The following is a 14,127-nucleotide window of genomic DNA, read 5'->3' on the forward strand; positions in this document are numbered from 1 at the left end:
CTGACGTGTCCTGGTTACCCGCGTAGATGCAACTCAGGAGCTTGACAGAGCCACAGGTGAGGGCTTTGAGGGGACAGTTCCTATGCTAAAATGGAACGTTCCTAGATTATTCTTACAAAGGTAGCCCCTCTTGCCACCTTTTTATCCCTTTTATTTTCCTTTCATTTCTGTCATGCCATAGTTTCTTTTGTAACTGAATACAATTTGTATAATATCCTGGTTGTGATTTATTTTTAACTTATTTATTTCTCCCCACTTTCCTCCTCACTCCTACTAAATTCTTAAAAGAATTTTAATGTGTATTTATTTTTGACAGAGAGACAGAGCATGAGTGGAGGAGGGTCGGAAAGAGAGGGGGACACAGAATCTGAAGCAGGCTCCAGGCTCCGAACTATCAGCACAGAGCCCAACGCGGGGCTCGAACTCACGAACCATGAGCCAAAGTCAGACACTCAACTGACTGAGCCACCCAGGTGCCCCTAAATTCTAACTAAGCTCTAAAAGAAAAAACTTGTGTATCTCATTCACAGAAGTCCCCTATGTGCTAGTATATGAAGGGCTCTCAAAGAGTCCCTGTGAATGAATAATAACAACTCTATCACATTGAATTGTGTTTTTACAGTTCTTAGTCAAAAACCATTTAGTAAACAGTGCCATATTTTAGTTTTGTTCCAGGCATTTGGATCATCAAAAAGAGACAGAAAGTACAAATGTATCCCTTTCTCAAAGAATTTATAACCTAGTTTGGGGTATGGGCATACCCACATGCTCACACAAGCACGAGCACCCCGCAGAACAAATCATGCCCGTTTATGATCTGTTACCTTCGCTTGCTTTTACGGTGTTAAGTTCTTTAAAGGCTTAAAATAATGCAATATATTGTATGGCTCAAGGAACTCATAATTTCGGGAGCCAAGATAAAGACACATGAGGAATTATGGATTGCAATATAAAATACATGAAATTATGTTCAAATAATTCTATAAACAACAACTATTAGGCCCCCAAGTTTCCCTCTGAGAGTCTCCTCGTGTGTAACAGGGGCTCTGCAAAGACCAAAATTCAAATTCCATGAGGGTCTTCTATAAGCTGCAGCTTCTATATTGAATTACAAATTCAACATATACTAATATTAAAAATCTTCCCAAAGCATACTAAGGCACGTTAAACAAGGCACACTCAGCCTTGAGTGATAAAACGTTAATTCAGAAGCCTTGACCTCATTTTTAAAATTGTTCCTATTTAATTTTAACTGTAGTATTCTTAAATGTGGGGGAAACCTTTCTCAGGGCTGCGGAACTAAGGAGCCATTTCTTGGTCAAGAGTGCCTTTACTTGTGGTTGACACATTTTATTTCATTTAAACAAGGGAGTTTAAAGTATTACTTAACACTGTGTTGGGTGAGGTGGAGAATACAAAGTAAGATTCCTTTCTGAAAGCTGCAAGAGATAAAATGCAAACCGATTACAAACAATATTATACAAAGCAAAATGAATTCTGGCTTCCCTGATGCCAATGCGAAGACATCTGAGAGTTTCATAAAACAAAATATAAGATCACTCAGTTTATTAGGCAATGTACGCAACAGAGATGTGTGGCCTAGATTCCATCCGTCCGGAGATTTTTACTTTCGACTTTATTCATTTCTGTATCCCCTGAAATATTTACAAATCTGTATCATTTTTATAATCACAAAAGTCTCTCTCTTGACACACACACACACACACACACACACACACAGCTTCTAGGGAAGTATCAACCCCACAACTTGAAACTATTGTTATAAGAAAGCTTTAAAAGTTTCTGTATAAAAAATAGTTAAAATGTACTTGAACTGGAGAACAGATTAGTGGTTGCCAGGGGTCAGGATGGGGGTAAGGGAAAGGACAGGGGCTAATAAAAGTACAACAGGAGAGATCTCTGTGATAGAACTATTCTATACATGTATCAACATCAGTATCCTGCTTGCGACTCATATTCTGGTTTTGCAAGATATTGCCACTGGAGGAAAGTGGGTAACGGATAGAGAAATCTGTCCACATTATTTTTTACGACTGCATATGAATCTACAACTATCTGAAAAGGAAAGTGTAACCTTAAAATGTTAGCAACATTCTACCTAATTGTATAAAATTGGAACCCAGGAGCCCATACTGGTATAAATAAATGGGAGAGGACAAAACTTTTTCTGACGGTAGAAAGCAAATGAAAAATTGCAAGAAAAAAGAATTAGAAGTTCATTCTTTGGCAACTACCAGAGTAATGATTCATTCATCCAAGAAATATCAATGGATGCTGAGACTAGACATTACAATTCCAGGAGGAATAGAATATTTCCTACAAAATGTTATTATTACAAAGAATAAAACAAAACAAAACAGAGTAGTTTCCTTCACAGTGGAGAAGCCTGAAAGGCAACACCTTAAGTAATCAAAGTTGACATCATCAGTAAAGGAACACATCAACATGGTGGGCTACCATGAATCTAATCATAAAGAAATATTAGATAAACCCAGATGCAGGGCCATTCTACAAAATGACCTGTGATCTTGAAATGTCAAAGTCATGAAGGTCAAGAAAAGGCTTAGGGATTCTTCAAGATTGAAGTCTCAGGAAATACGGTAACTAAATACAACCAGCGATCCAAGGCAGGATTCTTTTGCTGCAAAGGACATCAGTGGAAAAACTGGTGCAACTTGAATGGGGGTGTGAAATAAGTGGTAGTTTATCAGTGGTTATTTCCTGATTTTGATGGCTGTATTGAGGTTGCGAAAGAGACTATTTTCTTGAATACTTGCACAGTATTCAAGGATGATGGGGCATCGTGTTGGCAACCTACACACAGTTCAGGGAAAACGTTCTATAAACTTGGCAGACTTTAAGTTTGAGATTGTTTCAAAATAAAAATTACGTTTAGTGTAAGAAATGCAATTAATAATTTTTTCTGCAGACTAGAGCGCGACTTCTCCTTCCTCTTCCAATAAATACATAGTCAAATGCATACAAATACATAGTCAAATGAGAAGGACAGCATGAGTGAACATGGAATTCTCTATGTTCAGGGGCTGGCAGTTTTTCTGCAACTGGTCAGACAGTAAAGATTTTAGACTTTGAGGGATGACCTCCGTTGCAACTCTTCAATTCTGCTGCTGTAGTGCAAAACATAGCCATAAACAATAAACATTGAAAGCGGCTGTATTCCAATAAAGCTATTCGCCACTGAAATTTGAAGTTCACATAATTTCCATGTGTTACAAAATATTCTTCTCCCGCAACCCCCCAATCACTTAAGAATGTAAAGCTCATCCTTAGTTCATACAAGAACTGGTACCTTTGGCCAATGGGTCCTAGTTTGCCTATCTCTTCTTCAGATTTTAAAAGGGTCTTTACCTGCCACATTGTTAAGCAGATTATTAGTAAATAATTTGTAAACATGAGAAATATAAATTTAAAACCTGAGATTTTATGTATAGATTATCAAGTTACAGGCGAATGTCACAGAATAAACGGACACAGCTTTGGAAGACTGCTGACCCATTTTGGCTTTTAGTTATACACATTTCTTCTGTTGGGGGACACCTAAATCCAAGCCCATCCCAACACACAAATCCCAATCCTTCTGAGGGTTTGGGGTCACTGAGGCTCACTTGGTGTTAAAAACAAGTAATATGTTTCAAAAGGTCTTGCCATAAAAATGTTCTTACCTTGGTGTAATGTAGGGACCCGATAAAGATATGTTTCTACAGTTTTGATTTAGCATGAGTCCAAGTTGGGTTTAAGAAAGAGAGCCAGAAATAAGATCACAAAATGATATTTCAAAAGTTGAGGGACTAGCAGAATAAATTAGAAGGAAGACGGACAGTGGAACCTAATGGTTAACTGGGAAAGAAAATGGGAAAACCAGTATGCCTCATTAATTGTATATCAGCTGATGTTTCAAGTCTAGGAAATTACGGCTTCACTAACTTAAAAAATGGAATATGTGAGGGGTGAATAATTTGTGAAGAGTTCTAAAACATCTGACTTCTACCAATCTTACATCCACCTAAATTTAAAGGGTTAGAACTCTCCTCCAAATGTCATTGAGATATTCATTCATTTGAATAAATGTTTTGTTGTCTTCTCCAGCAACTTAGCAATATACCAAAGAGAATATAGTTAACATATATAATTGAAAGATACCTATGACTTTTGTTGGTTTTTTGAGAAGCATGAAGATTGCTATTATTTTATAAACTCCAGGTTTTTCAGAAAGTCCTCGTAACGTTTTTATAAAATCACTTTTTTCCAAAAGAAACTTATGCTAAGAGTAAGACTTATTACTGACAGAAATAAAAACAGTTCTGAGTTGGGGAAGCATATGGTGGCCTCACCCCAAGAGGTCAGAAGCCCTGGTGACAGAGACATAAGGTCCACAGAAGGAGAGCACCATGCAACGCCATCTGGAAGACTCTTGAGCAAGAGAAACAACACTGATCAGAACCACACGTTGCCAAACACTGATTGAAAATGAATTTATTAAGGTCCAATTAGTATGTTTTTAATTCAAATAGTCCAGAATATATGCACATGAAAGTCCAAGTTCATTTCTTTCACTTCCAACATAAAATGCTCTGTACTTTGTATAAAGTATGTGCAAACATGTTTCTGCTGACTGCTTCCCCATGTTCTTTCCACCTTACGGGTCTGCCCTCTGCTCAAATGTTGACTGAACTGACTTCTTCCTTCCTAGAGGATGATTCTCCCAGACATCTTTCTCTTCAACGTACTCCCAACTTTCCCATACCTGCTTCATGACTGTGACTTTCCTGGTTACTTCTTATAACAAACTGGTGCAATTACTAGGTCATCTGGACAATTCATTAAACAGGTATCACCCATGACAGCGGGACTCTATTAGACGGGATTCCTGGAGAAGACACAGTATCCAGTCACATACTGACACACTCCACCCATGTGCTACAGGAGGGGTCCAAGCTATTTAATATGAAGCTCCTTTATTCTCTTGGCATGTTTGATTTCTTCGCATTGTCTTCACTTCTACATTACAGCTGTGGCTGCCAAGAGCCGTAAATCGGTTCCTCAAACAAAATTTGGGATCGCTAGACATATTAATTAGGGTTCCTGGTCATTTGTGACAATTGCCTGCTTTTAGTCCATCTTGATATAGAAAAAAAAAAAAGTCACTCTCAACTAAAGTGACCACTGCATTTCCTTTGTAAAAAGGTAATTTTACTGGCTTTCCTCACAATGGCCACCCAAGTGGTGCAAAGCAGGAAATCCCTTTTTATAAAAGGTAAGAACATAAAAAGACATTTCACATTTTTAAAAAAATTCTTCATGGGAATATGTCCTAAGTAAATAATCAATTATATGGACAAAGTTTTATGTACACAAAATTTTTGCAACATTATTTATAATAGCAAAAATTAGAAATGACCTAAGTAGTCAACAATGTGGGAATGGTTAAATAAACGGAATTGTATCCATTAAATGGAATATTATATAGCCACTAAAATTATGTTTTTGTGAAATTTTTAATGCCATAGGAAAATGTGGCAACTCTGCAGTGGAAAAAAAAACGGTTATAAAATTGTTTACGTAGGATCCCAATTATATAAAAAAGGCATGTAATATACATAGAGGCATACACAGGGGGAAAGCTGTGGTTATGGTGTTTAACGGTGGTTACTTCTGGGTCATGATATTACCAGTTAATTATTTTTTCTGTTTTATACAGTTCTGCATTTTTCAAGTTTTCTACAATGAGTATGTATTATTTTATAATACAGAAAAACAGGCTATTAAAAATTCTTCTGATGTACTGATAATTAGAATGCACTTGCGTATTATAAATATGTGCTTCATCTTCTATGATTTTTTTTAGACTACATATTCTTTTGGTAATAAACTTACATTCCCTGTTTTAGATGTGTTGTAACACTTTGACAAGAAGGTAATATTATGATGAGAGCATCGTTTCATAACCTAAATACTGGCTTTGACATCTAGGTTCTTCTATTTCCTAGAAGATTTAAAATTTATACCCTTTTATCTTTTTAAGTAAGGCATACTGCATACATACATTACATGCATGCTTTCTAAAAAATAATTCTAATTTACAATTTTCCTAAGTAAGGAAAAAAATGGAGTTACAATAGTTTAAAAACAGCCTACGGTCTTATCCATCACAAGCATGCTGACAGGCATAAACATGTTTATTAAATGAAATGTATCCTTTAGAAATATAAAAAAGGGAAGCCTGTATGTAGATGAAGTTGTGGATTCAATTAGTCAGAATTTATTCTGACTTGCACCAAACCACACAAAATCTTTTGAAGTCGAGTTAGTGTAGTCTAAACGGCACTCCGGGGTCTCTTCTGGATTTCATGGCATGATCTCCACTTTCTACTTTCAAAAGGAACAGGGATCAGGAAGAGGGTTGTCACATAAGCTAATGTCCAACGTATCTCGAGTCTCGTTGGGTCTAGGAACAAATACTGCCATTGGTTAGTGTTTAAGTACGTGAGTTTGTTTCTCCTCTCTCTCTCACACCCCACCTCGCCCTGGCATTTGGGGAGGGGGAGGCTGTTCATCCCTCGATCGCTGATGGCCGGCTGCGTCTCTTAGTTTCCTTTCTAAACCACAGAGTGGTCGTTGCTGTGAACTCCGGCCAAGATGGTGTGGTTGAGGGAGGAAGCTGAGCGGTCCGAGCCTTCCGTGGGGCCGCTGGTGCTGTCACTGCGCTGGCAGCAGAGGATCTGTCGGAAGGTGGCGCTCATCTCCTTGTCGCGGTAGGAGTAGATGATGGGGTTCATGGCGGAGTTGAACTCGGCAAGCAGAAGGAAAAACTTCTCATAGGCCAAGACGTCACACTGTGGACAGCACACATCAAGAAGTAACAAGACCAGTCCAGGAGTCCAGCAGACGATAAAGGCGCCTACAAGGACAGGGATCAAGAGGATTTTAAAACGGAAGAACAAAAATATATGTAATTATGGAGCAAGCAACCGTCATGTGAACTGATGCTGGGTCAACATAAAAATACTAAGATTCAAAGCCACCAGATCGTCCTCTGAAATGAAAATTCTTGAAAGAAAATTTAATGAGAAAATAACTGAATAAAATCTCACTGAATCAGACCCTACTGAAAATGAGTATTTATTGAGACAGAGATGATGATTACTTTGAGCAAAACATAAAGTTTGCTAAGAAATTGAGACATTTGGGGATACACCCCTCAACATTTACAAAGATGGGGTTCTTAGCAGTATAACAGTGCTTTGGAGCAAAAGGGAAGCCTGTGACAAATGTTTAATGTTTAATTAAGGCACAATTTCTGAATTCAGGCTGAATGGACTCAAATTCTTGCTTTGCTGTTTAGAAAACTGAGTGAGTTTAGGCAATTACTTTCTTATCTCAGTTTTCTAACATGAAAAATACAAACGATTATATTTACCTCATCAGGTTTATTGGAAGAAATAAATAATCATTAAGCATATCTTAGCAGTATCAACAATAACACTGTTATTATCTGCTCAGGATCATGGGCCGGTTTGGAAATAGAAATTTCCAACAATAAGATGGATGCTTATTTTTTATTCAACCATCACTTAAAAGGTGCTCTTCTATAGGCTTTACAAATACTCACTTTATCAGCACAATAGCCATACGGGAGAGAAACCATTATCGCAACATATAGGTGAAGGAACCAGGAAAATATGTTATATTCCTGCTTCCTGAACTTAATAAAATTACGTATTTTAAACCAAATTTTATGGTTTATATGTTTTACTAATTTAGATCAACTTTCATTTCTTCCTCCAACTATTCTGATTCGTTTGGGCTTTTACTGTAAGTGTAAAAAGAATGGAAATTCAGATTCTCTCCTTAATTCCAGTTGATTTTATTCCTGAAATCACCCATTTGGTTCCCAGGGAAAACAGAGGTGAAATCGCATAAAAATCTGCTACCGTGTTACCCGAGAGTCTGCAGGGGACCCTTGGCCAAGAGGACACGGGCTAACAGATGCGGTGGGCACCATCACATCCCACCACAGCTCACCCCACATGTGAATCAGGCCACATGCTGAACAGACAGGGAACAGGATGACCAGTGAAGCGCATCTGAATCTTCAGATTGAAATGGCACCGGCCAAAGTGGCTTGGACGGGGGTTGTGGATTTGGACCAGCCTCAAGGATTGAGTTTTGTAAAACATAAACACATGAGATCTAGTATCCAAACAGCCCTGTTTTGAATGTGAGCTTTCTTTTTTGAACCTATTCAGCAGGGAAATGAAAATAAAGGAGAAAAGTACCCCCATAAAGCCCTTTGTTCTAAAACACAAATGTGTATTGGTTTTAAACTGCTGTTCACTTTGAAGACTGTCCAAGGTGCTTCATTTTCTAGTAAATACAATACCTTAGATTTTCCTTAGAGAGAAAAAAAAATATTTCAAATATCAGGAGATAATAGCCAAGGAGCTATTTGAACTTCAAGTAAAAATGTTAATAAATCATTCATTCCAAGTCCTTGAATTTCCTTGCTTGAAAATCACTCAGAAAGCTAAACATAAAGGGAAATCAAAGGAATTGCCTCTTGGGTTTCAGAAATAATGCATTATTCATTGAGAAGCCAGGAAGGGAATTATTCTCAGGGTGGAAAATGCTTGGATGGAAAATGCATGGTCCCATTATTCCATTTACTTGGAAACTAAAAACACGCAGGCTCTTCATGAATGGGAGAGCATTCTTGCAAGTTTCCTTTCCCTTTCTTTTATCAAAGCTCTAATTGAACTCAAATTTAGAGCTTGATTAGATACCAGCAACATGCAGCTCAACAGATTTATTTTCAATAAAATGATCTTTTTCTCCTCCTGGGCAGCAGAAGGGAACATTCTTATTCCCACAAGACTTTAAGCGACAGAATTCAAATACAGTCATTTGTCGTTTATAATTTCTTCCAACTTTTAAAATTCAAAAAGACCAAGATCTTTTCAATAAAAGCCATAGTCTCAGAAACTCGCCGGGCCTTACTTTTAGACCAAAAAAAAAGGAAAGCAGGAAAGCAAGGAGACTTGCTAGATTAGAGACAGGAAGTGGGAAGTAGCAGCCTGACACAGGAGCTAATACATGTGGATGCTTCATGGAGGAATTCGGAGTCCTCTCCCTTCTTCAGCAAAAGGAACTATTTTCAGAACCAGGCTCACAGGCCGAACCACCCAGTCCTAATACTGTGTTTGGTTCTTTTAGACTTAAGTAATTTGAGGGATGCAGAGTATAGGCCTCAGAAATCAACATCTAAAACCAATCATACCATTTTCCCTTCTTCTCCCTTCCCTCCTCCTTTGCCAAGGACCAAACTGATGAAAAGTGAAGACGGGCCACGTAAGTGGAAAATGGAGGACTGGAAAATTCCAAGGTGATGAACCTTCTAAACAATAGCTCCTGACTGGCTCAGTCAGTTGAACATGGGAATCTTGATCTCGGGGTTATGAGTTCGAGCCCCACGTTGAATATAGAGATTACTTAAAAATAAAATCTTAAAAAGGTAAAATAAACAATAGTGAGTGATTATTAAGAAATCAAGTTTGCTCCAACTATGAATTTACCCTCAAGCTTCTTTGTTAAAAATTTTTAAATGTTTATTTTTGAGAGAGAGGAAGAGATCGAACACAAGAGAGAGAGGGAGACACAGAATCCATAGCAGGTTCCAGGGTCTGAGCTGTCAGCAAAGAGCCCGACAATGGGATTCGAACTCACATGCTGTGCGATCATGACCTGAGCCGAAGTCCAACACTTAACTGACTGAGCCACCAGGGCACCCCTACCCCCAAGCTTTTAAAAACAAAACCAAACTACACCCAGGCCCCTTTAGTAATAAGTAGCCAATCATAATTCAATTGGGTGATGGGACTTGAGATGTGCATTACGGAGCCTATCAACACCTAATCTTTAGAGACTTGAGTACACACCTAGAATAAGTTAATAAGAGTAAAAGAACCTCCATCTCCATCTCTATACCCTGTACATCTACTTGACTATACTACCTATCGCCAGTGTCAGTGGCATAATGAGTGAAGGCCGGTGTAGCACAGAACCAGAGCAGATTTCCTGCAAGGGCAGAGTGTGGAAGCATGTTTTGGACTGTAGAAGACCTGCATTTCAAAAACCTCTGAGGTGATACCACCTGATTATAAGAGATTCCAAGGCCTTGCTGTGAGTCCAAGGAAGATAAGAAGAAGGAAGAGAGAGGGAACACAGGGAAGCACAGGAGCCCCAAATCAGTTTGGAGGTTCTCATGGGTCAGCTCAACACCAATGCCAAGATGTCAAACAAAATGCCATCTCGGTAGGGACAGTGCTTTAGGTAGTTTGTGTATTTCCAGAACATTTCTGATGGATGTATTCCCACAAGGAATGCTATGCAACAGCAGGGAAATAAGAGGAAGCATAAATAGTTTGTGGTTATTTATTTTAAAGTCAGAAGCAGAAGTAGCAGAAGATAAGCTGGTCAAGGTCATGTCATGAAGGCCTTGTGTATCTGGCTAAGACATTAGAAATTTCTCCAGCACAGCACTGGTTCTCAGGCCTTGCCACGTGTTACGATAACCCACAGAGCTTGTAAGAAAGACTGATTTTCACTTACACTTCCCTCTGTGAGATTCTAATGTCACTGGCCTCACTGGTCTGAGTCTCACTGAACAAGGAACGCTCTAATAGAATATAGAAAATAGAAGGAAGAAAATAATCTGGATAAAAATAAAGACAAAAAAATCAGATGTTTCCAAATTCCAGAGGAGAACTAAGGAAAGCCTGAATCAGAGCAGTGGAAATATTAAGAAATGGACTGCATGAAATGGGGAAGATGCAAAGGGTCTAGACGTGCCTTCTAGATTTCCCACGGCGGGGGTGGGGGTGGCAGTGAAGGAAGAAAGTCACTACCTTTCACCGAAGGAAACACAGGAGAAAGGGTCGGCTGGTGTTTTCTGAGGGGAGAGGAGGAGAACAGAGACGATGCCCTCGAATTTATTGATACTAACTTTGAGGCACCTGCAAGATTTCAGCAGACGCCTTAAAGACAGGATTGGTGCGCATGGCAATCTGAGCCCTGGGCAACCGTCTCTCATCACACGAACAAGAGTGGCTACATTCCGCACAATCTGCCACATTACATGTAACATGGGGAGACGGATATTCAAAACTATCCATGATGGTTGCTGCTTAGAGCAACTTCATTCCTCTCTTAAGCATCTGTCGAATCAATCTGCGAGGGCCCCGGTGCCCACAAAGATGGGGGGTGAGGTGCCGGAATGTAGATGTACAAAGCAGGGAGGAAGGAGGCGGTTTTGGAACAACAGGTCACAGCTGCAGATCGGGATCATATTACCACACCTTCCCTCAAATCTACACAACCCCATCAGTGGAATAATGCTTACCATCTGGTCTCTCAATTAGAGTCTTTTTTCTAGAGTGACTTTTCCCTAATCAGTTGAACTTTGCTTACATATGAACATAACCAAACTTTAACCAAAGATAAAGATAGAAAGTCCTTGACGGAGAAGACCGCTAGGGAGAGCACCCATTGATGAAGAAAAAAACAGAAAACATTTCCAGTCTGACTGGCAAATTGGTGTTTTTAACACACACACACACACCCCACAGATCTAAAACAAGTCAAGGTAACTCCATTCTGCACTAGTGCCATGTTCAAATCAACCTCTTCCATGGCCTTGGGTTTCTTGTTTCTCAAAGGATCTATGAAATAGTCCAATCTCAGAGGCCTGTGGTAGAGGCTGAGGGGGAATATGAGTGTTCGAAAACATATACTACTTCCACTGCCACTAAACTGGAATTTCCTTCACAGAAGAAGCTTCTTGGTATCCCAGAATTCAGTCCAATTTTTGTAGTTACCTTATGATTTCTGCTAGTAAGGTGCTCAGAAACGATTTGGCTAGCTAGGAAACCCTTCTAAATTATGTATCTTAAAAGAGGCTGTGTTAGGTAATAGGTCACAGGTGAAAGGCTTATGCCTAGGTCTAGCAGTTGAGGGATCATTGCCATGAAGATGTAAATGGCTTTCTGAAATTAAAGTTTTTTTTTCTAAAAGAGTAACCTAGATTATTTATAAAATCCATTTTCTAGAACACTGAAAAGATAAAATTAATGCACTTCTACTTCTTCATGGTCATAGTAAATGCTTCATACGTTTATAGTTGCATGATTTCACTCAATGTGTGACTACTCTAACGTGACCTTCACCCCTGAGGGCAACATTTATCCCTTAAACTTTTTTAAATGTTTATTTATTTTTGAGAGAGATAGAGCATGAATGGGGGATAGGCAGAGAGAGACAGAGAGGGAGACACAGAATCTGAAGTAGGCTCCAGGCTCTGAGCTGTCAGCACCGAGCCCGACGCGGAGCTTGAACTCATTAACCGCTGCCCTGATGAAGTCACGCACTTAACCAACTGAACCATCCAGGCACCCCAATGTTTATCCTTTAAAGAAGGACATTAACAACATACACATTGCGGGGTCCCTGGCTGGCTCAGTCAGTGAAGTGTGAGATTCTCAGGGTTGTGAGTTTGAGCCCCACACTGGGTGTAGAGGTCACACAAAACCAAAATCTTAGAAATGAACAAAAAACCATAAGATCGCAAAGCAGAACAGAATACTCACTCAGGTCTCTTTTGAATATTCCTGGATGAAAGTTTTAGCTAATCCTGTCTTTGAGCAACACAGTGCTGGCTTTCCTGTACAAAGGAGAATGCCAGCACTGCTTTGCTTCTAGCATTTGTACTCTCCTTCACATTAAACACTGAGTATCCTACACATGCCTGCTCCATACCCTACAACAGACTCTAAATCCCACCCGCGAGCTGTACATTGGAAAGCACACGCCGAAGTGGCTTGCATGCCAGCCAGCATCATCTCTCAGAGAAGAACTTCTGCACTTGAGAACAGCCAGTAGAAACCACTTCTCCATGGCTACAGCCCTAGCCAAGTAAGCTTTTTATCTTTATCTGCCTATTGCAACAGGATCCTAACCAATTCCTCTTCCTCCATGCTTCTTCCCTAAAGCTTGCAGAGAAGAGCCAGAATGATCTTTCATAAACACAAATCAATTCATATTACATCACTTACCTTCTTAAAAATCCTACAAAGGCTTTCTACTTGAAACCCTTACTGTGATCTCTACTGCCCCCTCTGACTGGCCCGTCAGTCTCTTCAACCTCGTCTCTTTCCACTCATCACCCATTCACTAGAGTCTAATCACATGCACCAAGGTCATTTCTATCTCAGGACCTTTGCATTTATAGTCCTTTTACCTAGGAACACTCCTTCTGTAGACTTTCCCATCTACTTACTTGCAATTAAATATCACTTCCTCAAAAGCGATCCCTCGTTATCCTAATGTTGCACACTCTCCTCACTACACTGTCCCATTTTATCATCTTCGTATCTTGTAACTGTACCCAAAACTATCTCATTGGCTTAACATGTTTATTTTCTATCTTCCTTCAATGAGAATGTAAGCTTTGTAAAGGAAGTAAATGTGGCCTCTCTCATGTCTGTATCTCCAGCATCTAGAACAGCAGCTGGCATACAGTGGACATTCAATGTATCTGTCACATATCAGTCACAGGTAACTGCCCAATAGACATACTGGTAAGTTGATAAGTAATTAATCATTGATAAATGATGAGTAAATAAATTGTTAATAAGGACTGGAAAATAAACACTGATACCAACAGGGTGCAAAGTCTCTGGGTGCTACAAGGCATTCAAAGGGCATGAGGTGGATCTGATATGCAAGTCTCACCATCTCTGCATTTGTCACTGTAGCATAAATAAGTCTATTGCTAACAATCCGGATGGGTATCAGATTACCTGTGGAATCTCTTAAGTTCTGGAGAACCATGTTGGGTCACTAATGAAGGAAGACATGGCTTCGGGAAGACCTGAGTGGCTGCTAAAAGAATGGTTCAATAGGACGACACTGCTCCATCAGACCCTAGAAAAAATCACTTATTGACTCAATACACTTTGCGTTAATCCCTCAGGATCCAAAGTTCCATGCAGGGGCATTTGGCCAGGATTAGGTCTCATACCATGCCCTAGTTAT

The 14,127-nt window shown here is 39.4% G+C and overlaps 1 protein-coding gene across 6 annotated transcripts in view; it reads right to left on the minus strand.

The window, feature by feature from the left end:
* Nucleotides 1-4,500: 4,500 nt before the first annotated feature.
* Nucleotides 4,501-14,127, minus strand: part of LPAR1 (lysophosphatidic acid receptor 1) — a 135,748-nt gene continuing 126,121 nt past the window's right edge. For all 6 annotated transcript variants that reach the window (XM_039240967.1, XM_039240959.1, XM_039240937.1 and 3 more), the window contains one exon: nucleotides 4,501-6,940. In XM_039240967.1, the coding sequence (XP_039096898.1) occupies nucleotides 6,639-6,940 (302 nt within the window). In that variant the 3' untranslated portion in view covers nucleotides 4,501-6,638. The remainder of the gene's footprint in view (nucleotides 6,941-14,127) is intronic.

The sequence above is a fragment of the Hyaena hyaena genome, unplaced genomic scaffold (assembly GCF_003009895.1).
Source record: "Hyaena hyaena isolate Hyena2069 unplaced genomic scaffold, ASM300989v1 scaffold_6, whole genome shotgun sequence".
NCBI lineage: Eukaryota > Metazoa > Chordata > Mammalia > Carnivora > Hyaenidae > Hyaena > Hyaena hyaena.